A 22,544-nucleotide genomic window follows, 5' to 3' on the forward strand; every position below is an offset into this window, starting at 1 on the left:
TCATGTTGAACGAACAGAGAAAGACGCTCCTCTGATTCAGAGTGTAAAGAACTGTTCAGACCAAATGTGTTCTTGGCAAAAAAAAAAAAAAAAACTAGACAATGTACAACAAAAATAACAGAACTCGGGTGTCTCGAGATGCACTTTTAAAAATGTGCTGCTCTTAAAAACATGGCACTTCTGTGCGAGAAACTGAAAAAACAGTGAGATGTAGTGCAACGGTCAAAAATGCCTGTCTAGCGCATGTTTACATAGAAAAACAAGAAAGGGAGCATGAACAGACACAAAAATGCATTTGGTGTCTTAAGTGATTGAGGGAAGTATTAAGAGTCTCACCAGCTGAAAGGAACATCCCAAAGGAACCGTTTGTCTGCATCCACAGAGGTGGCCAGGCCTTTAGCTGGCAGCAAACCCATCACTCGTCGCCCACTGGGGTCTCGCCCTGAAAACTCCATTCCCAGCATACATTGCTGCAATGCTATGTCTCCTGCACAAGCAAAATAAGAAGAATAAAAACACAGTTGACTCTCAAATAGTGATACACCAATATATCGGCGAGATCGATGAATTGGCAGATATTCTGGTCGTTTTGAGACTACCATCAACCAATACTGTACTCAACTGACTGATTGACAGGAGTGGTCATTTAAATTGGGGCCAATTTAGAAAAATCTACTGACAGCCTTGCAAATGGAAAGTGTACATTTTAGAATTTCGTTTATGTTTTTAAATGACTTTTGAGTTTATATTTTGTAAAGCAGTTGTTCATTTACATTCAGGAATTTAAGAAATTTCTATAGTTAAAACGTAATGATAATAATACCGGTAATAATCTTTTTAAAGAGCGCCTTTAAAACAAATTATAAAAATAAAAGCAATAAAGTAAAAGCTTTTCTGAAATAGGTTTTAAGATAGAATTTAAATATGCTAAGCGTCTGTGTCTCTCTAATATCATTTGATAGCAAGTTTCACAATTTTTGAGCATAAAATGCATTAATATGTATAAAATATATTGGCATTATATCAGCCATCTGCAATCCTGATTGCTAGATATTGGCATCGCATTAGCCATTAAAAAACACCTATTAGTCAACCAATTCACATGAGGTCATTTTTTTTTTTTTTTTTTTAAGAGATAAGCCAGTGTGTAATATCTCACTTATATAGAAAATCGGTATGGGGTACAAACCAGGGATGGCATCAGGAGGCAGTTTGCCGGTGGCCAGCATGATGTCTCTAAAGTTGAGGGAGGCATAGTAAACTTGGCAGAGCTGTACATTGGGGTTGGAAGGGACAAAATGACGCAGCGGTGAAGCGATCCAGCGCAATGACGAGAGATCACCACGAGTCAGGACATTCACATACGCCTGCTCTGTCAACTCCTCACTTAGATCTGTACATGAATACATAGAACAGAGAGGAATCAAAACCCACTCAAAAGACTCAATACAATTCAAGTTACAATCGAAAGGGTTGTTCACACTGCCAGTGAAAATGCTCAAGGATGCTACTTGCTGGATGGTTTCAGGTGGTATTTGAGAGGAAAATTCTCATTTTAGAAAGGTTGATTGGACAAAATTTTGTTCAAAGCAAAATGATCAGAAATTTTTGGTCCATTTTCCAGGAAGAGAAAGGCTGTATATTTAAAATATGTACAGTACTGTGCAAAAGTCTTAGGCTCATAAGATTCACAAAAGCATTTGTCTTAAGATGGTTATTTATATCTTCAGCTTTAGTGTATCAATAGGAAACATAAATGTTAGACTCCCAAACATTACTTTTGCAAATAGAAAAGATTAGAATAGAAGAACAGGGAGCCCTGCAACAGATCTCATGGCCCCCACAAAGCCCTCCACTGAACATCGTGTCAGTCTGAGATTACATAAATAAACAGAAGCAATTGAGACAGCCTAAATAGATAGAAGAACTGTGGTGAATTCTCCAAGAAGTTTGGAACTCCTATCTGCCAACAACCAAGAAAAACTGTGTCCAGGTGTACCTAGGAGAACTGGGGCTGTTTTAAAGGTAAAGGTGGTCACACTGAATATTGATTTAGCTTTTTTTAAATGTTTACTGAACTTTGTATGACATTAAGTGATAAATAAACTATTTAAAGTCATTATTTTCGAAGACATCCTCACTATACAACATTTTTCACAAGTGCCTAAAACTTTTGCACAGTACTGTATAGTATGTACAGAATATCTGCAAAAGTGAATTTTGTCAATGTTTAAGAGTACACTAGCAAATGAATGGCCTCAGAGATAACACACATGGACTAAAAGCTACAAAATGTTTATTTTATGGAGTCTCTTGAGGCCAACATAAACACATTGAAAGCATTATGAAACTTGAATTGCAATAAATTATTTCCATCTTTGTACATCAACTGAATAATGGTGACATGACATTTATAGTGTAATAGGACTTCATATTATTTCACCTTGTGTGAGCAATTGGTGTCTGAAAACGCCCCACACTCCATCACGGTGCACGTTCATGGTCAGATCCTTCTGAAGCACTGCCTGCATGTCCTTATGAGTAGCAACAATGGAGGGGGTTACTGCATTCTTACTAAGATTAGAAACAAATGAACACCTAGTGGTGGAGAAAAGAACATATCAATCAGTATCACCATCTGTATTCTGTAGGCTTTCTAAAGAACAGTCGATATCTGAAAACTACATAACTGTTGCTGATTTAAAAAAATCTGATGACAATAAGAGTAGCATGTATGGAACACAAAGTGCAATAATGGGTCTTTCAGACTATGTTCACAGTAAGTGGACTAACCGTATACGGTTGCCTCCAGGCTCCTGTCTGAGGCAGTTTACCATTCCCACCACTCCATTATGACCTTGAGTGGCCATGAGCCAGACTGGACTATTGGAGGACTCAGCCAAAGTGTTCTGATGTGTGTGTGTGTGTGTGTGTGTGTGTGTGTGTGTGTGTGTGAGAGAGAGAGAGAGAGAAAGAGAGAGAGTGAGTGTTTTGGTTTTATGCATGTGGATACATTTTATTTATATAATTAATGAGCCAGTTGCCCAACTTATAGCACACCCAAAACTCTGTTATCATTGATGATGTTTCAATAATTACCAATACTTTTAATTTGTACTCTCTAATATGGAACACAATTGGAGAAGTTTAGCAGGAGGTTTAGCACTTGGTGTTACATTTGAATATACTGATGGGATTTAGGAACAAGGGCAGAGAAGATTTTTTTGTGAATAATGACAATTTCAGATTGACTGCTGTATATGTCATAAATTTGGATGATTAGTACTCACCTTTAGAGTCTCCACCCATTTATAGTCAGTGGGGACTACAGAAATAGTGATGGGCTGTTTCTGAGGGGTCTGTCGGCGACAGAGGAACAAGGCTGAACCGTAGAAGGATTTCCTAAGCATGACCACATTCAGAGAAGCCTGCTGGAAGAGCTTCTCCCATTCAGTCTGAAAGCAACACAAAGCTATTTAAATTCTTAGAACATCACAGAAGAGAGTCAGACGAAACAACATGGAATAGACAAAACAATGTCACGTTTTTTTTTAATGTTATTAATAAAGTAAATTGTTGTTACTCAAATATATCACTTTCATCTATGTTATGGTTCTGATCACCTTGGCAAGATCAAGCATTTTTTTTTGTCCTCTCCATCCCTAAACACTCATACACACCTGAGTCAACAAACCATCTCTGTTATTTTGAGATGTAAGAAAGGCTACGGTCTCCCCCAGAGTGTCTCCTTTAAGTAGGATGTGGAGCAACACAAAACCACCTTCCCTGGCAGCTGAAGTCAAGTTCTCTATCAGCAATGCAGGGTTGGCCACGGGTCCCACTACACAGTTACATACAACCAGGTCAGCCCCAATCAGATTGCCTGTTGCTGGGCCCTGAAGTGGGTTCCACTGAGCAGATGAGATGCCCTGCTCCTCCAGGGAGCTCTGGTGAACAGCCAGCTGGTCAGTAGAGACATCTGAGGCGGTGTAGTCCAGACGCAGCATTGGCTGGATATTGAGGAGGCCAGCAGCCCAGGAGAACACACGGCCATCGCCAGAAAGAGCCTACAGAAAGAAGAGTAAATGGTGAAACATTTCTGTATTCATTAGTGTCAGTCAGTGCCTCCTCTATGGAACAATGACCACTAACTTTTTCAGTGGCCTTAGTCTTAGAGGTGTTTTTCCTCATTAATTTTCTCTTTAGGGATTAAAAAAAATAAAAATTCTTCAATATAGAGTTCTAAGACATGAATATGCAATTATTATATATATTGTATACGTATGTTTATGAAAATTGGAAAAAGACAGACCTTTAATGAGTAGTTTAATGACAGTAACTTTAATGAGGCAATGAACTACTCATCCTACACTGCAAATCAATCGTAATCAAATGAAAAATGATGGTACAATATAAAATTACTATTACAATACACATGTATTTTTATTAAAGGTTTGTTTATTGATTTTAACCACATAAGAGTTATAAGGAGTGATAAGGCATAAATAAACAGTTGGTGTGCTTGTGACTTAATTTTTTGAAAAATATTCAGACAAATACAAATGAGTAGTTTGAATTACTTGTTACACTGTAACCCTACTGTTATGCTTTATTATACGTTACTTCCAAAACCCTAGTGTTGCACTATATAATTTGACATTACTTCTGGAACTCTACTGTTGCACTCTATAATTTGATTTTACTTTCAGAATTCTACTGTTTCACTATTATTTGATGTAACATCCAAAATCCTACTGTTATGCTCTAGTATTTGCCATTACTTCCGGATCTCTTCTGTTGCGCTTTTATTATTTGACGTTACTTCCAGAACCTTAATACAGCTCTCTATTATTTGTGGTTACCTTGGAATGGTACTATTACACTAATATTTGAAATTGTTTCCAGAACACTATTGTTGCGCTCATTTATTTGACATTACTTCTGGAACCCTACTGTTATGCTCTACTATTTGACATTACTTCCAGAACGCTACGGTTGCACTCTTATTATTTGACATTACTTTCAGATCCTACTGTTATGCTCCATTATTTGACGTTCCTTCCTGAATCCTACTGTTGCTCACTACTATTTGACGTTACTTTCGAAACCCTACTGTTATGCTCAATAATTAGATTTTACTCTCAGAACTCTACTGATGCGCTCGATTATTTGATGTTACTTACGGCTCCATACTGTTGCTCTCTACTATTTAACATCATTTCTGGAACGCTACTATTAATCTCTATTATTTGATGAAAAAATTTGGTAAAAAGAAAAGCTGCAATAAACCCTTTGAACCTTAAAGAGGAGTCTCTACCTCTAAATAATCTGCTCAGGCTATTTTCAAACAAACATTCTAAACAAACGTTTTACCATACCTCCAAAACTTTGAGTTTTCCAGGTGTGCTGTTCTCCAGGGCTGTGTCCAAACAGTGGCGTAATGCCTGAGAGTCCAGCAAGCCATTGAGCAGAGGGTCCTGCAGCAGGCAGTCTCTTTCTTTCTGCACTGTCTGCTCCAGCTCAGAGTGTAGGTTTCCGTTCAGCTCCAGCCCGCACAGCATTGACAGCAGCCGCAACAGGCCTTTCTCTGCCTCTGCTTCAATTAGTTGGCCCTCTGTTGCATCTTCTAGCCCAGGGATGGAGATCTTTACTCCCTGATTGGTCAGCTTCCTCTGAAGACGCTGCACTAGACCTGTGCATACAAAAGAGGAAAAATAAGTATATCAAGTTTACTTTCTTAGTCAAAGGGAGGTACACAGTTTCTAACTGCATGTATATTTTTGATTCAGGATAATAACACTAAAAGTTACTCAATTACACATTTTCAACATGCCAGAGATGCGTGTATACAACCTAGTACAATTACAAAATGCCATACCTTTGCAATGCCTCAACTGGTCACCCAGTTTCTCATTGGTTCTCAGGCAATCCAACTTCACATAGGGAACAAACACAAACTCCTCCAAAGTGGGTGGGGTCTGCTGCTGTTGGCGACGAGGCGCTACAGTAGCGTGCAGACCGCAGATCTGAACTCCTCCAGCTGTGATTTTGTCCAGGCAACGGTTAACATGGACGTCAACGGCTGAAGAGAAAGTGAGCAATCAAAGAAATTATGGTCAAAAACATTTCAAATTAGTCAGGTTGTCTTTGATTAGGTGGAGTCCGATACCTTTCTGGTCATCAGCATAGTCTTTCACTCTCTCCTCGTGCAGTTTGGGGTCCACACACACAGAGCGGATGCGTGTGGGCAGTCTCAGGCTCCGCCCAGGCAGCCCCACCACAATCATCTGCAGCATAGTGTCTAAAAACGTTACCCAGTTACCCATCCAGTGAAGCTTTCCACAGTCACCTGTGAGAACCAGAACAGAAACTTTTCTCAAGAGCTCAGGATTTCCCAAAAATCTTCCTTTGACCATCATAATTTAAGTCTTGGATGCATTTGAGGGGAATTACCAGCATTGTTGGATTCCAAGATGCCCTGGAAGGACTTGCCGTAGTCGTATCCACGCAGACGCAGCTCTTTGTAGATGTCTCCAGCTTTCAAATGCAATCTGGGATCTTCCTGGTTTGTAGCCATTGGCTTAGCAAGCTCAGCATGGAAGGTGTTGAGACCAGCATCCTCAAAGACACTAACCTTACCTGTGACCACCAAGGGTATCATATGGTTAAAGTATGAACATAAAATGTCTAAAATACAATGTAAATCAATATTGACCCCCTTTACTTACTGTTTCACCCAGAAATGTCAAATTACAGTAAGAAAATGGGATCCAAATGCTGTTTCATGCTGACTTTTAATCAAACAGTGTGAAAACTCACCACTGACAGCCAGATTTCCATTTTCAGACACCTCAAAACGGTTGGTGGCAGGCATGAGCCGCACCTCCAACTGAACAGACCCTGTGATGCACACAAAAACAATCCAGTTAGCACTAAATCACATGGACCAGCTGCCTTCTAGTTCTTTTTTTTTTTAACTCCAAAAAAAATTATAGACTGACAGTACACAGGAAAAAAAAAATAAATAAAAAATAAAAAATATCTTACCTGTCTTGGGTAGGATGGTGGCTCTGTGGATGGTGACGTCCTCAAATGTAACAGGCGTGTGTTCCATGACAGTGCCCAGGGATCTTATCAGTGTCCTCCAGGCTAGGACCAGATACCCCGTGGCAGGATACAGCACTCGTCCATCAATACAATGACCAATCATGTAGTAATCAGGAGATTCTGGGTTCATGTCTGGACAAAACAAAGCTAGGCATTTAAAATAAAGCATGACAAGATATCAAAGGTGAGAGTATAGAGAACAAAGAGTATATTTGCAACATCAGATCACTAAACTCTAATAGTTGCAATACAGCTGGAGAGAAATAGGTTTACTAAAAAAAAAAGAACTACCCACCAATATTGTACACAGTGGCTGAGGTAGATCCCCCTGAGCCAGCAGGGAAATCTTCCACCTTGGGGACATCCCAGATCTGGGAGTGATCCCACTGAATGTGAGGAGAGATGAGGGGGGTCCCCGCCGGAACAGGGTATCCCACAGATGGATACAACTTATTACTGTCGACATTAATTCTGCAAGAGTACAAGACAGCATGTTAGTCTTTGTCAACCTTTGAAATGTGGGCATTTCAAAAATTAAAAGACAAACAAACCAACCCATTCATGTAGATCTTGCCCACGTGAGAAAGGAAGAACTCCAGATTGTTGGGATGTCCTCTCTTCATCATGGGGAGGATGGAGCAGGTTGGTTTTAGGCTACGCTTCAGGATGGCCTGAAGGTGGATCAATGATATGTTCATAACAAAAACAGACCTACATTCTAATCTATCAAATCTAACAAGGTGTTTTTTTTAATTTAAATTAGACATCAACTTTTATACTGTTTGCTGTAAAATATACTGTATTAGATTCAAAGTTAGTGCATTCATGTGCAAATATGTGAAAGTAATGCTCAGTCACCTGCAGTAAGGCATGTGGGGCGATTTCTACCACCACAGCATTGTCTGGCACATGGTTGAGACCCTCCTGAAAGAGCACAGGGCTGACCAGGTTATTGACGTGGTATTCAGCAGAAGAGTAGAGTGCTAGTGGGCTCTCCCAGTCTGCCTGAGGGATTGATGTGCTGATCCAGCGTGCTGAGCGAGGCCTTGGGTTATTAATTACCTGTGAGAACAGACGTTGAGACAGAAAGTCAGGGCTTTAGGTGTGCAGTGAACAGGAGAAGGACAGTGTGGCATGAACCAAAGTTGAGGGGAATTTTTAATGTTGTCTTGATTTGGGGTCTGGGTAGCTCAGCAAGTAAAGACGCTGACTACCACCCCTAGTGTCGCGAGTTCAACTCCAGCCAGGTCTCCTAAGCAACCAAATTGGCCCTGTTGCTAGGGAGGGTAGAGTCACATGGGGTAACCTCCTCGTGGTCGCTATAATGTGTGGTTCTCGCTCTCAGTGGGGCGCGTGGTGAGTTGTGCGTGGATGCTGTGGAGAACAGCGTGAAGCCTCCACACGCTACATCTCTGCGGTAACGCGCTCAACAAGCCACGTGATAAGATGCACGGATTGACAGTCTCAGACACAGAGGCAACTGAGATTCGTCCTCCGCCACCCAGATTGAGGCGAGTCACTACGAGGACTTAGAGCGCACTGGGAATTGGGCATTCCAAATTGAAAAAAAAATATAATAATTTAATTGTCTTGATAGACATAGTTTCTGGTTTTCTAGGAGGTGAATGTCACAAAACCTCAAAATCAAAAGAAAGAAATGAGAAATTATACTTTGCTTAAAGAACATGAAGCCTTTAGGGGCAGTGGTAGCTCAGCGGTTATAGATCTGGGTTACTGATCAGCCGGTCGATATTCAAGTTTCATGCATTGTTAAGATGCTACTGGTAAACCATTGATCTTATCTACACCAAGAGTGCTGCATTACGGCATGACCACTGCACTCTGATCCAGCCTAGCTGGGATACGTGACAAGAATTTCACTGTATATATGCAAATATATAATATATGATATATATAGAAAATTATAATTATAAATAAATTATAATTATTACTATTATGATTTTATGCACCGTGATATTATTTCATGATTTTAAATTATGGTAAACAGATTTATAACCAAATCTCATTACCATACCACACTCATATATATATATATATATCGCAATACAGTAATTTATATATTTTACATTTTAAGCATTTATACTTATATTATGGAAATGTCTCTTGAACTCCATTTAATTTATTCTTATTTTAATTTAGGAGGAAATTTGTAAATTGTAATGAAAATAATATCATAATGCAAAAAATGGCTCTAAAAAAGGCTTTAATCCAATTTTGGTTGTCCTAAAATCATCGTTTACCAAAGTGTACACCACAGTAATGAAGAGTTTTAGAAATGCTCTGTTTTTGGTGGAGGAAAACGCTGTTCTAGTGTGGGTGACGCAAGTAAAAAGAGAAATTAATGTATTTTTAAATAAAAACATTAGTGTGGACGTGGCCTAAATCATCTTTGTTCTCCATGGCTAGATCAGCAAGTAGAAATTTTAAAGTCTTTGAAAACAGCCATTATCACACAGCCATCACAAAATCTTTCAGGTTTGACATTATAATGGCCATCAGGGAGAGCTGTGACACTGCAACACTCTAAATTAACTCACCTTCTGCAGTGCAGAGAGCAAGGCAGGAGCAATGGAAGCCATGTAATACGAGTGGAAAGCCACACCGGCACTGCGCACTTCTTTGGCAAAAACACCACTCTCTTTCAGCTGGGCTACAAACTTGCTGACAGACTCCTGTATAACCAAACACTTAATATTAGGAACTAGTATGGATACTTTCATTCTCCAGAAAAAGTAAATATAAATAAAAGAATAGAACAGGGGGTCCTCTATTTCTTGGAAGAGTAAATGAAGAGTAATACATCTAGAGAGCATGTACCTGAGGGCCAGAGATGGTGACAGTGTCCTCAGCATTGTGACAAGCAGGAACGACACCCTGTGGGCACTGAGCTTTGCATTCTTCCCACGTTAGGCCTGAGAAAAGAGAAAAAAGAACCATCAGTAAGCTTGTCTGACATTGTTTCGTCAACTATGGACACAATTGGTCCTCTGGACTAGAAAATAAATGCATTTAAAACACAATTTTCACACTAAATGCAACAAAATCTTTATTTTCTAAATTAGTATTTTTGCCTTACTCTTTTCCCAGTAAAAATATCCAAACATCCTTAAAACATGGTAAATTTACTTGAAAAGTAACATTGCATGAGATAAACCTAACAAATTTAGTGAGGTTTATGCTTAAAACAATAAATAACCATTTGCTAATGGGGTTAAAAAAAAAAAAAAAAAAAAAAATTTAAAAAGAAAAGATTCTATGAAAACTAGTCTTACAATCTTACACAGTTTTGCATCTCAAGTAAATTGATCATGTTTAAAAGGATCTATAGATATTATAACTTGTAATCAGACTAATAAAATTTGTTCATTAACAATATCCAAGCAAGTGTCCAATGTATTACACTTTTGTCATCTTACGGTAAATATAAGTGCCCGTTTTAAAGAAACACCCCTAAAAATGTAATATCCATTTCTGAACAAAAGCTTCGTCAAATCCATCATGAAGGGAATCTCTCTGCTTTGTGTCTGATTAATGAAGCAAAGCCTGTGTAGAAATCAGCTGCCACACTAACCCACGGCAGCCATGCCTCCAGGGGGCAGGTTGGCCTCTTTAATACAGCGTCCTCTCCAGTAAGCAGCTAGAACGGCCTCACTGTGACTCAGGGATCCATCGGCGTATCCACACGCTAACTCTCCCACAGAGTGACCCACAATCCCATCTGGCTGTAGACCAATCTTCTGAAGCATGTCAATCTGAGCAACCTTGAAAAACCACAGAAATGCTGTCAGGTTGGTGAAAGATTAGGGTTGCCAACTTTCCCATATTACCCATGATGTCCCAAAATTTGGCCACAATAAACATGTCCCATTTGGTATGCCCATTGTCCCATATTAAAGCAGCGAAACAAGTTTGAATATTCTGAAGTGCAAATGAGATTTGAGAGCTATGATGGAGGTGAAGATTCTCACACAATGCTGTCGTATGAATTTAGAATTTAGCAAACGAGTCGTATGGACAACTTTTAAAGCATTTCTTTTTTTTTTTTGTCATTTTTGAACCTCAGAAAGAAGGTCATATGAGTTTGAAATAACATGAGGGTGAATAAATGACAAATTTCATTTTTGGGTGAACTATTCCTTTATGAGAGTCTTGCACAGTGTCTGTTGAAATAATGACTGGTTGTGGCACCATATTGCAACATTTGGCCAGCTGATTCCAGTTGAAAGTTTGACAGGGGTCATTTTATTTATTGAGAAATTCTACTGAGGTCAGTATTGTTCCAGTCACATTGGCACTGTGCATAGTGTCTTTAGTTTTAAGGGAGACAGACCTGGATGGCTGCAAGACCAACAAATGCGTGAACAGTGTCTTCAAAAGTGCTTTCGTCAGCATCCATAAGCAGACGGGACACACACAGTCCAGTGTCCTTTAGAGCCACATCTGAACGCTGGATCGACTCCCGGAACTCAGGCAGCTGCATCAGAGTGCGGCCCATACCTGCCCACTGTGTTCCCATTCCTAGTAGAAGTAAAACAGGTCAGCTGATCATACTTGAAATACAATTACAGCCAATGTGATAATGTGTAAAGCTTAAAGGGTTCATTTAAAAAAATATATTTATTATGGTACTTTAAAATAAATGGTGGCTGAGTTTGAAATGGCATACTACTCTTACTATTTCTGCCATATAAAGATATAGAAAGATTTTTATGCCATTCCAAACACCTCAGTTGGTCTGTTTTTTTTGCTATGCCTTTAAGAAATGCCCACTTTCGCATGTCAAATGAGCAACAGCACTTTGGTCCACTTACAAACTTTCCCTCATTTTACTTTTATCATAAGTTTTTCTGATGTTAAGGGTGTCACACTACACTTGCATTCTATTCTCTTCAATTCATATCCATTAAAATGCAAGAGAATAGAAATGCAAGCACATGCAAATAAGTTTTCGCGGCATACCAAAGTCCAAGTTTCAAGTTTGATCTGCAAATTGGCATTGCAAAAGACGTTTCACAAAATTGAGGATCTAAACGTAACAGATTGACCTCTAGGCTCAATACAAAGTTTGTTTTCTTCAAAGCTGCATTGTTTGAAGTCACTTATGTGTGTGTATTCTTCCATCTGAAGTCAGAAAGCTGTTAAAGCACTGCACAAGTTTCAGATTAGTTTCAATAACTACCCTTTTTGGAGTTTTTGAAGATTCGTTTTTTCCACCTCTGAAAGTTTCAGTATGTTAAAGAACAAAGCGCTTTTATTTCAGAAGACCAAGAAAGATTTGATTTCTTATGACATGACCCCGTTTTAAACATTAACCATTAAAAAAATGCATGCCCTCTCACCTGAGCAAATGTACCAGAGAGGTCTGGGTGTGGGCTGAGCCTGTTGAACCTCTGTAACTTCTCCCTGGGCTCCAATCAGTGCATAGCCCCTGAACGGCATGCCTGCTGTTGGAACTCCAGACACCTCATTCAACAGAGACAGGAAGCTTGGGTTCTCCGTATGCTCTTGGGCTTTTTTGAGGATGGAAGTGACAGCTTCCTCAGTACGCCCAGAGGCCTGCAGGAGTCTGGGGATTGAAGGTGGGGTTGCCTGATCTAGTGCTTTTGGACCATTTGGACGCAGAATGACATGGACGTTTGAGCCACCAAAGCCAAATGAGTTGATGCCTACGATGCCACCACGGACAGGTATGGGCTCCGTCACTACACGTACCCGGCCATCTGTCAGAGCGGGAATGTCAGGGTTTGGATCATGGAAGTGGATGTTGGGAGCCCAGACGCCATGTTCCAAAGACAAAACCACCTGCAAAGAATGCAATTTCAATTGAAATGGAGATTAAATTGACTAAATTTACCTTTGGAATGTGGATTTTGCATAGTAGGATGTGTTCTTGGATAACCATTTCTGTCAAACAGACAGTTCTAACCCTATACCTCACCATTCCCTACCCCTAAAATCAGAGGGAATTGAAGATAGGTTAAGGATGGTGTCGAAGCCCTAATCCTAAAATTCGGTTGGTTGATAGAATGTTGTACACTTCCTACTTAGCAAAATGGCTTTGAATTTTTGTAATTGCAATTGACTGTGGAGTATTATAGGAATTATACTTGGAGTAGGGTAACTTAGTGTTTAAAAAGACCTTGTCAAAAAAGAAGATACCTTGGCAAGGGCTGCCAGACCAGAGGCGGGTTCTGGGTGTCCCATGTTAGATTTGGTTGAGCCAATCAGAAGGGGATCCCTCTGTGATTGGCAGAATACACTGACAATGCCATTCACTTCCTGAGGATCTCCAACCTGTGAACATGAAGGGTTATGTTCATAATTCACTTAACAAAAGACACTTAAGTATAAGCTGTTTCTGCTGCTAAATGACCACACTGACATGCACAAGGATATTCATATATTAATTAGAATATTTATGCATCATTTAAATGTGTTAATCCCACTGCCATAACCCAATTAAGCAGTTTTCTAGAAATCCAAATAAGACAGCACATGTAGTATTCAGAATTCTTTATGTAAACTTCTTATTCAGAATATCTATGATTCTAGTTGCTACATGATACAGGCAGTGGTGAAAAATTAAGCAATAGAAACACAAAAGAATGGAATATAAAATCAATATGCAGTCAGATAAAAGCACTATAAAAAGGTCACATGGCCTATTTTTAGGCCTAACCAGACTATAGACCTTAATTGGAAAAAGATGTGCTTGTACATGGTCATTGTAAATCAGGTCATATTTACGGTTTTCTTTTTATGACCATATTGACTCACCTTAGTACCGGTGCCGTGGGCCTCGACATACTCCACCTGCTCTGGTGAGATATTGGCATCCTGGTAAAGGGAACGGACGAGGCGCTGTTGCATCTCACCTGATGGGAATGTCACACCTGTGTAAGAGAAGACCTCACCGTTTATAATATGTACAGAGGTAAAGGTAGCAGAAATGACATCACAAGCTGTTCCTTTCTGAAACACACGTGTGAACTAGAGCACGGACTATTTTGTATGTAACGGAGAACGTATTGGTTCGTACACAAGCCAGAGATTTCAAACACCCTCATTTCAGATGCTCAACTAAGTGTCATATTTTATTATTGGGATGTAAAGGCTGACTGGGAGAAAGGGCAGCATATACAACACATAATGTGACAAGCATTCAAAGTAATGTCAGCTCTTTTTAAACCCCATTTTAAAGACTGGCATTGCTCACACTTGGGGATTTTTGTTAGATTTGATGTGCATGAGGGGCAAGGGAGGTTGTTTCTATGCACCTTGCTCTTTGTAGCCATCTGTGTTATTGCCAGCATTTAGAATGGTAGCGTAGATTCTCTTAGCCATCGACTTCTTGGTCAAGAGTACTGCGACAGCAGCCTCTGAGCGACAGTAACCATTTCCTAGAGGGTAAAACAAGATTACAATTATTATAAAAGTTTAAAGCCTCCATTTATTAAAAGCAGTGCAAATCATTTACTCGTAATGGTCCACTCACATACTACTCTTACTATTTCTGTAGTATATATGAAGTATACACTGTGCAGTATGCATAGAAACATCCAGATTACCTACTACTTTTTGACAAGATTTTCAGTATACAACGTAGCATACGGTCATGGGTACTGTATCCCACAGTGTAATGTGCTCAATTGAAATGGAGTTAATTTTAAACATCTGTTTCTTGACTCATTTTATCAGACTCCAAGAATCAAGACATTTGTACACAAAATACAATTATAGATACTGTAGAAACAAATGCAAGCCAATAACTGGATGCCACTTACTGAATTATATATGCAACATAATAAGGTGTGAAAGCCATGTGGCATATAACAAAAATGTAGCATATTACTATTTAAAATATTTATCATTGCATGCCGTTTCATTTATTTTTTATAGCAGTATATACTTTGGCTGTACTTGATTCAATCATGGACATTCATTACACATGTTTGAAATAAGTTTTACTATAGTAAAATTACCATGTCATTTAAAAGTAGAGGGATCCTAACTGAATCAAGTAAACCCAACACAATTTTACATCTAAAAATAATTCAAATGAAACTCTAGTTATATGCTAGCTAGTGACAGGAAATGTTAGCATGCTAAATACAAGCTGGTGGGAAGCAATCCTGAGTGCAACTTGGTCACTATGCTATGGTTAGCACAGCAATTGCTCAATGGATAAAGCAATATTAAGAATACTCAAACTGTATTGGTCCACAACATAGGCTCAATTTCCACTTTTCACCATGATGGCAACCCCCAAAACTACAACATAACAATTTTCCTAAATCTCTAACAAAACATTAAACACTAACAAGTCTCCCTCTTTACATTGTTCTTACACAAAGACACATGAAATAACACTTAATTTTGACCTGCCGAGTCCCATGCAAAGCATGCTGGGAACTAGAATTCCCTGCCCAGCTTCAGTTATCCCAACACAGATGGATTAAGTAAAGCTGAAAAGACACTTTTGTTGAATCAACTCAGTTAATTTAAGTTCCCTTGGTTACATGATAATTTTGAGTAATTTGAACATGGGAGGGCTAAGTAAAACTGAAGATAGTGAAAATTCTTTTTTTTTTTTTTTTTTTTTGAGTGTACAGTATATACTGCACAGTTTTCAGTGAGTAGTATGCTAGTATTACAGTACAAGACCAAAGACTCAAGAACTTAGATGCCATATTATTAGTTATGCCAGTGAGTGAATTTGTGATGTGGAGGACATGAACGCTAAGTTGCCCAATCAGTGGGAGAGAGATAAAAGGAGGAGCCAGGGACGCCAGAGAGAGAGAGAGAGATGTATGCAGCAGTGTTTTGTATGCACGCTTCTGTTATGTTTCAGTTCAGTTTTTTTTTTTTACTGAATTAAAGTCTTTTTGTTTGTTAATCCAGTTCCTGCTTCCTCCTTTCCAGATGAACAAGAAGAGTGTCTGCCACAATAGGCATGTATTCTTTTGAACTTTCCAGAGAACAACAAGAGATTCAGGGATAACTGTGATGTACATGATCTCACCTGAGGCATCAAATGACTTGCATGCTCCTTCAGGACTGAGCATGCCCAGTTTCATGAACTGCACAGAGGTGTTGGGCTTGAGCAGCAGGTTGACTCCGCCCACAAGTGCTGCATCACACTGGCCATATCGAATAGCATTGAAGGCATTTTCCAAAGCCAGCAGACTAGAGGAACACGCTGTGTCAATGGCTGTGCTGGGACCTAATGAAAACACACAAAGAAATGTTCGCCAATCAAACAACTAGTTAAAGGCTGACCTTTGTTCACATTTTAAATTCATTTTAACTGGTTGCCTCAGTCTAAAGCATGTGTGGTATGAGTCAATTGTTCTAAATCATGATTGTGTAAGAAGTCATGCATTCAAATATCCTCACACCACACCTCACACCATCCGAAAAAAACAAAAACAAAAAAAATTACCACACAACAATTCAAAAGAAAAGTAAGCCGACAAGCTAATTCTGTCCAACAAGGCACTCTTCCATCAAGTCAGTAATTAGTCACAATGTTTGCATACCATTGAAATCAAAAAAGTAAGACAAGCGGTTGGCAAACATGGCACGCTGGCAGCCTGTCATGCTGTAGCCCAGCAGCTCCTCTGGGTCTTTACTGAAGGCCTCTCCTGCCTCTGAGCCACTTACACCAATATAGACACCAGTCTTACTGCCACGCATGGACACTGGATTTATGCCTGCAAGGAAGAATTAACACACTAATTATCTACACTCAGCAAATAATGAGTATCTAAAACAAAATATAATCCCTAAATACATATAATAAATAAACAGAAAAGGACATTGTTTTTGTTCTTTTGCAGTAGTGAACAATTCTAGGTTCCTACAAAGTTTCCTTTTATATCATGACAAAACATGCCTAAAAATAACATCCATCTATCCATCCATCATACAGATATAAAATAATTTTTCTTATCCCATTGGCAAATAGTTTTTTCTTGTTAAGCATGAATCTAATTAAATTTAGTGAAGTTTATGCTAAAAACAAGGAAAAAGTTAATGCCAATGTGGTAAGGAAAATAAACTTAATTCAAGATTTATTCTCTGAAAACAAGTTTTATTATCAGACAATTTTGCTTAAAGAGTCTTATTTTAAGGATGATTAGACATTAATTTTTCTGCGGGGAAAATCTTTTTGATACTAACCTCCATCGACAATGGCCTCGTACGATATCTCTAGCATAAGCCTTAGCTGTGGGTCCATGGTGTGGGCCTGTTTGGGATGCACCCCAAAAAAGGCTGCATCAAATCTGTCTATTTCTTTTAGTTTTCCATTTCTTCGTGGAAGGCCATACAGACCTAGGGATAAAAATACCGCTTGGTTATAAAGGTGTTTGAATAGGGTGAAAAAAGGAATCAAAAGCGTTCTCAACTCATTTCTTCAAGCCTGCTGATGGTTTAGCACATGAATGCAAGTATTAGTTTGGTGCCAACAGAAAGAAGAGTGACGGGTCCTTCATAAGCCAGTCGGACAGGGAAACCACAGAACAGCAGCCAGGTAGGCAAGGAGACCAGCATATGAAAGACAATACAAACCAAATGCTGACCCACCATGAAATAAGAGGCTTAGGAGAGCTGTTACTATAAAAATTATGTAAACCAAGTCAGTTATTTCAAATGTTAAGTAAACATTTGTGCAGGACATATCAAAGGGTTCTTTTATCCCCTTTTCTCCCCAATTTTGAATGCCCAATTCCCACTACTTACTAGGTCTTTGTGGTGGCGCGGTTTCTCACCACAATCCAGGTGGCGGAGGACAAGTCTCAGTTGCCTCCGCTTCTGAGACAGTCAATCCGCACATCTTATCACGTGGCTCACTGTGCATGACACTGCGGAGACTCACAGCATGTGGAGGTTCATGCTACTCTCCGCGATCCATGCACAATTTACCACGTGCCCCATTGAGAACGAGAACCACTAATCGTGACCATGAGGAGGTTACCCCATGTGACTCTACCCTCCCTAGTAACCGGGCCAATTTGGTTGCTTAGGAGACCTGGCTGGAGTCACTCAGCACACCCTGGATTTTAACTCACGACTCCAGGGGTGGTAGTTGTAAATTCTATTTGTGAATATCTGCTAAAGGTTTTTTTTTTTTACTTATATGAGACAGTACCATATAGATGCCTTAACAGCTAAGACTCTGATTTTGATTTCGTGGAGTCTTTACCAAAGCAATTTGCTAAAATTATTTAAACAGACATTTAAACATTAGCATACCTGGTTTCCACCGCCTGTCATCTTCTGTGACCATATCCACTCCATTAAAAAGGTTCTGCCAAAATTCTTCCAAATTGTTAGACTCAGGAAGGCGACCTGAAATTCCAGCAATAACAATGTCCTCCATGTCTGGCTAGAGTTTCTTTGATTCTAAGGAAAGAATGAGAAAGATTGAAAGGAGCAGTCAGTTAATTAACAGAAAAAGAGTGTAAATGATTTTAAATGGACAGTCTGTGTCTCGGAGTCACTGAGTTGGTGCAAAATTAGGAATGGGCGAGAGAGCATGTTCAAGGGGGCGTGGCCAGAAAGGCCATACATTATTGTTCCACATTTCAGGGTCAGAGCACTCGCACTATCGCCTGCCAGAGAGCCAGCATCAAAAGCGACAGCATGGATGATATTCCTGTTCACTCACTGCAAGAAGAACTGGTCACAAGTACAAAGTGTCCCTCTGTTCCATTTTACTGGAAACACAAGGGAGGGTGCATTTTAATTTGAAGCGGTCTCGAATTTGCCAAGAAATCAACTCACTAACTGTATGCACCACTGCCAAACACAGAGGATTTCTGATTTCTTTTATTTTTCTCTATTTTATTTGAGCAGGCATACTCTTTAAAATCAGGTATATTTAATCTGAATGTAAAGGGGATAATGCACAGTTAGTAGCTTCAAATCAAGAGTTTATTTTGCAATAATGACCAACAGACTGTATATCAGGTCCCTAAAATGCACTGGGCCCGACAACAGTTTTGGGGGGGCCCCCCTCTCCCCTGGGCCCAATGAGTAGACTATACCATAGAGGACTTTAATAGACCCCATCAAAGTACCCAGGCCTTATTTAGTTAACAGTAGCTCTAAAAGCAGGGCAGATTAAATTACGCATCATAAATCAATAAACATAATTAGGATCAACCAAATAAAGGAAAATTATAAGACAAGCCTTTACAAATAAAATGTATTTTTATCAAATTACTAAAACACCCAAATATTAAGTTTATAGCTTGATCCTATTTCCTCATGATTCACGTGAGGGCCTTAACATTTGTTTGTATCATGATAGACTCTAAAGACGGCAGAAGCCTTAGTCATGAATCTGATTAAACAGTAGTAAGTAACGTCCGGGCCCTTTAAGATAAACTGATATGGGTAACAATTGAGAGTGGTTAGTTGGACTTGAGCTATAATGTGTATGTTAAAGTAATATTCAGAGAATAAGGAAATACTCCCCATAGTTACATAATCAGGATAAACAAATGTGGACAGGTAAGTCTAATGGGGAGGATTAGTGATCTTTGTTGCCATAGTGACAACTGGAAGGAGATTGCCGGGTTCAGTAGGTGCTCACATGCAACAGCTTGTCTGTCAACGTGCATATCTGTTTGAGTCATCTAAAGAATTGTGACAAAGTTGTTTAACGCATTAATACAATAGACCAATTCAGACAAACAATATAGACCAGGTTCTAGTTTAATCTCTCAAGGAAACTGATGATTGGCATGCCATTCTCCCAAAAAGAAAAGAGACTGGCAAAGTACTGTACTTAAAACTGAGTAAAATAGCCCCCTGGATAGCCACCCATTTAAGTTAATCCTACTACACTATATTGGTTAACATCACAGCAGTGGCGTAGCCAAGAATATTAGAGATTAATCTGTGACTTCAAATATACATTTATAAAACAGTTTAAATTTTTTTCTTAAATTATCATTTCTGAAAGTGTGAAAGAACTGTTTGAATGCACCTCTTCTCTGTTGTTAAGGAAAATTTGGTTTAAAAAAAATAATAATAAATGGGGGGAAAAACTTGGCCCATCCATTTTTTTTAGGCCCACCCAAAAGTAATTTCCTGGCTGCGCACTTGCATTACAATAATAATGGAAGCATATTAACATGTCAGAATAGTAACACTCAAACCACAACACAACAACTATGCTTGGCAGAAAGCAGACTGATAAATTAAGTAAAGGATTTCTAAGGGGACTGAGTGTAATCTACCTCACTCAGATCTAACGCTGCCCTGGGGTTACTGATGTAGCAGACCGCTTGCCTTATTACAGCTCAGATTAACAAGCTCACATGGTACAGTTGTCATCAAATGATGACAGTATTACAGTCTAAAAATCCTGAAAACATATGGCACACTCATGCATTGCTTGGACCGAATATTATTTACCAAAACTAAACCATAATTTCGATACTGACAGCACAGTTTTCTTAGATCCAGAGTATTCTGAGAAAGTCTATCTAGGGATTTAAAAAGGAAATGTTCGTTCGGAGCAGAAACAGAACTTTTTGCTCCAGTTCAGACATTCCGCAGCCTCCTTTCCAAATGGTAACCAGTTAGAACGAAATAATAAAAAAAAATGGTTAAGAACATTCTTTTTAAGTTAGTACTCTGTGCTGAGGGTGGGTGATATACCACTTGCAGTGTTGCCAGATCTTGCATGGGAAACAAGTGAAGTGATCTGGAAAAACAAGCTCAAAATAAGTGCCTTGCCTCACCCAGAATAGGAAAATCAATTTGTTCCCATATGGGGGAATTATCAGCACAGATATCCTAACAAGAACAGTATATAAAGCAATGTCTTTTCAATAAATGCCTTCTTAATATTAAATATCCCCAAAAACATTTGAAATATTAATACAAATAAATTACCTAAACCTCTCTTATTTGGACTAAATGTCACCTAATGCGAACCAAATTATTATTATTTTTTTTCAAACCTTGGTTTTTGAACTAGCGGTTTCCTTTAGAATCAAAGCACATGCTTGTGTTCTACTAAAAAATGAGAAGTCTAATTTTTCCAGGAAACAGGAAGTGCTGTAATTCCATAAATTGACTGTGATAAATCCTTTGGTCTTTGGCTTCAGGAAGAAAAAAAAAAAAATGATCAGAACAAAAATAACTGGTGTAATCAAGCCTGAAATCATGATCACCAAGGAGACTACTGATGTCAAGTGAAAAAGGAGTTACATTTTGGTCTGTTTTCACCCAAAATCAATTAGATCCTTTCAGAAGACTTGGATTAAACCACTGGAATTTTTTTGATTACTTTTATGTTGCCTTTATGTGCTCTTTGGAGCTTTAAATCTTTGGTCAGCATTAACTTGCATTGCATGGACCTACAGAGCAGAGATATTCTTCATTTGTGTTCTGCAGAAGAAAGACGTTCACATCTGGGACGTTACTGTAATAATGAGAACATTTGAATTTTTGGGTGAGCTACTTGTTTTTATAATATTATCTAAAAGAAATGTCTAGGCTGCAGGCTCACTCTGATTTTCCAAGGATGAAGAGGGGAAAGTAAATCCTGCAATGCAAACTAGACCAAGGCCCACACAAACAGTCTTTAATGCATCTCCAATCTGGCATGCCTCAGTGCCAAATTACACTGTGTGCCAAACCAAGTCTCATGCAGGGTGGCACATTCCGAATTGGCTCTACAAGGGCCGCCCTGATACTTTTTCGCATTGTACGCATTTATGGGGGAGATGCGTGTATGCGCGTTCTTGTAGCATATGGACGATATATACTGTATGCACACTACACACATCCAGTCGGTTGAACAAAAAGCTCCTCACAATGGATTAGCGAGATAGGCCCTGTGCATTTAAATCACTAAACCAGTTCATTGCATAATACTGCTGTGAATCTGAGCTGAAGCGTGGTGTATGTAATCTACACATACTGAGCATTGCAAAAATAGCGTGACACACCAACATCACGGTGTCGCAGTCTTCTTTCTTTACTGTCTATCTACTCGATCTGCAGCCTCCAGGCAAACGTTTACATAGACTACATATTGTCACATCTGTTGTGTCACTTCGTTTGCGATATTCATGTTCAGCGCGTTAAAGAAACAGTTGAAACTCCATCTTTACTACATCAGTGAATGTCAATCTGGTAAAACTATCCAGCACTATGAATAATACGTGTTTGCTTACCTGAATGTGGGTACAATTTAATTCAATTTTCGCCGCAGATTCTTTAGCATAGGGTATACGTAGGCTATATATCCCTGTTAAATTTGCAGGCTCCCGGTGCAGAATGGAGAGTTACAGTGATTTCCCCCCTCGGCCAAGCCCTAAAACATTACTCTCGCACTTCTGAGTCCCTATGTCTGATTCATTTAAATGTCCGACATCATAGACGGCCACGCC

At 39.1% G+C, this 22,544-nt stretch overlaps 1 protein-coding gene across 1 annotated transcript in view; it reads right to left on the reverse strand.

The window, feature by feature from the left end:
• fasn (fatty acid synthase) overlaps positions 1–22,544 on the reverse strand; it is a 37,515-nt gene extending 14,971 nt beyond the window's left edge. Inside the window, exons 1-28 of the mRNA XM_051673937.1 lie at positions 22,329–22,544; positions 18,385–18,534; positions 17,311–17,463; positions 16,668–16,841; positions 16,151–16,351; positions 14,406–14,528; positions 13,906–14,021; positions 13,288–13,422; positions 12,468–12,930; positions 11,459–11,646; positions 10,700–10,889; positions 9,946–10,040; positions 9,666–9,800; positions 7,966–8,169; positions 7,663–7,778; positions 7,403–7,578; positions 7,048–7,239; positions 6,820–6,900; positions 6,454–6,639; positions 6,170–6,349; positions 5,879–6,082; positions 5,379–5,692; positions 3,681–4,067; positions 3,291–3,455; positions 2,794–2,909; positions 2,444–2,598; positions 1,190–1,393; positions 337–487 (exon numbers count right to left, since the gene is read on the reverse strand). Coding sequence (XP_051529897.1) covers positions 337–487; positions 1,190–1,393; positions 2,444–2,598; positions 2,794–2,909; positions 3,291–3,455; positions 3,681–4,067; positions 5,379–5,692; positions 5,879–6,082; positions 6,170–6,349; positions 6,454–6,639; positions 6,820–6,900; positions 7,048–7,239; positions 7,403–7,578; positions 7,663–7,778; positions 7,966–8,169; positions 9,666–9,800; positions 9,946–10,040; positions 10,700–10,889; positions 11,459–11,646; positions 12,468–12,930; positions 13,288–13,422; positions 13,906–14,021; positions 14,406–14,528; positions 16,151–16,351; positions 16,668–16,841; positions 17,311–17,463; positions 18,385–18,511 — 4,931 coding nt within the window. The 5' untranslated portion in view covers positions 18,512–18,534; positions 22,329–22,544. The remainder of the gene's footprint in view (positions 1–336; positions 488–1,189; positions 1,394–2,443; positions 2,599–2,793; positions 2,910–3,290; positions 3,456–3,680; positions 4,068–5,378; positions 5,693–5,878; positions 6,083–6,169; positions 6,350–6,453; positions 6,640–6,819; positions 6,901–7,047; positions 7,240–7,402; positions 7,579–7,662; positions 7,779–7,965; positions 8,170–9,665; positions 9,801–9,945; positions 10,041–10,699; positions 10,890–11,458; positions 11,647–12,467; positions 12,931–13,287; positions 13,423–13,905; positions 14,022–14,405; positions 14,529–16,150; positions 16,352–16,667; positions 16,842–17,310; positions 17,464–18,384; positions 18,535–22,328) is intronic.

The sequence above is a fragment of the Myxocyprinus asiaticus genome, chromosome 36 (assembly GCF_019703515.2).
Source record: "Myxocyprinus asiaticus isolate MX2 ecotype Aquarium Trade chromosome 36, UBuf_Myxa_2, whole genome shotgun sequence".
Classification (NCBI taxonomy): domain Eukaryota; kingdom Metazoa; phylum Chordata; class Actinopteri; order Cypriniformes; family Catostomidae; genus Myxocyprinus; species Myxocyprinus asiaticus.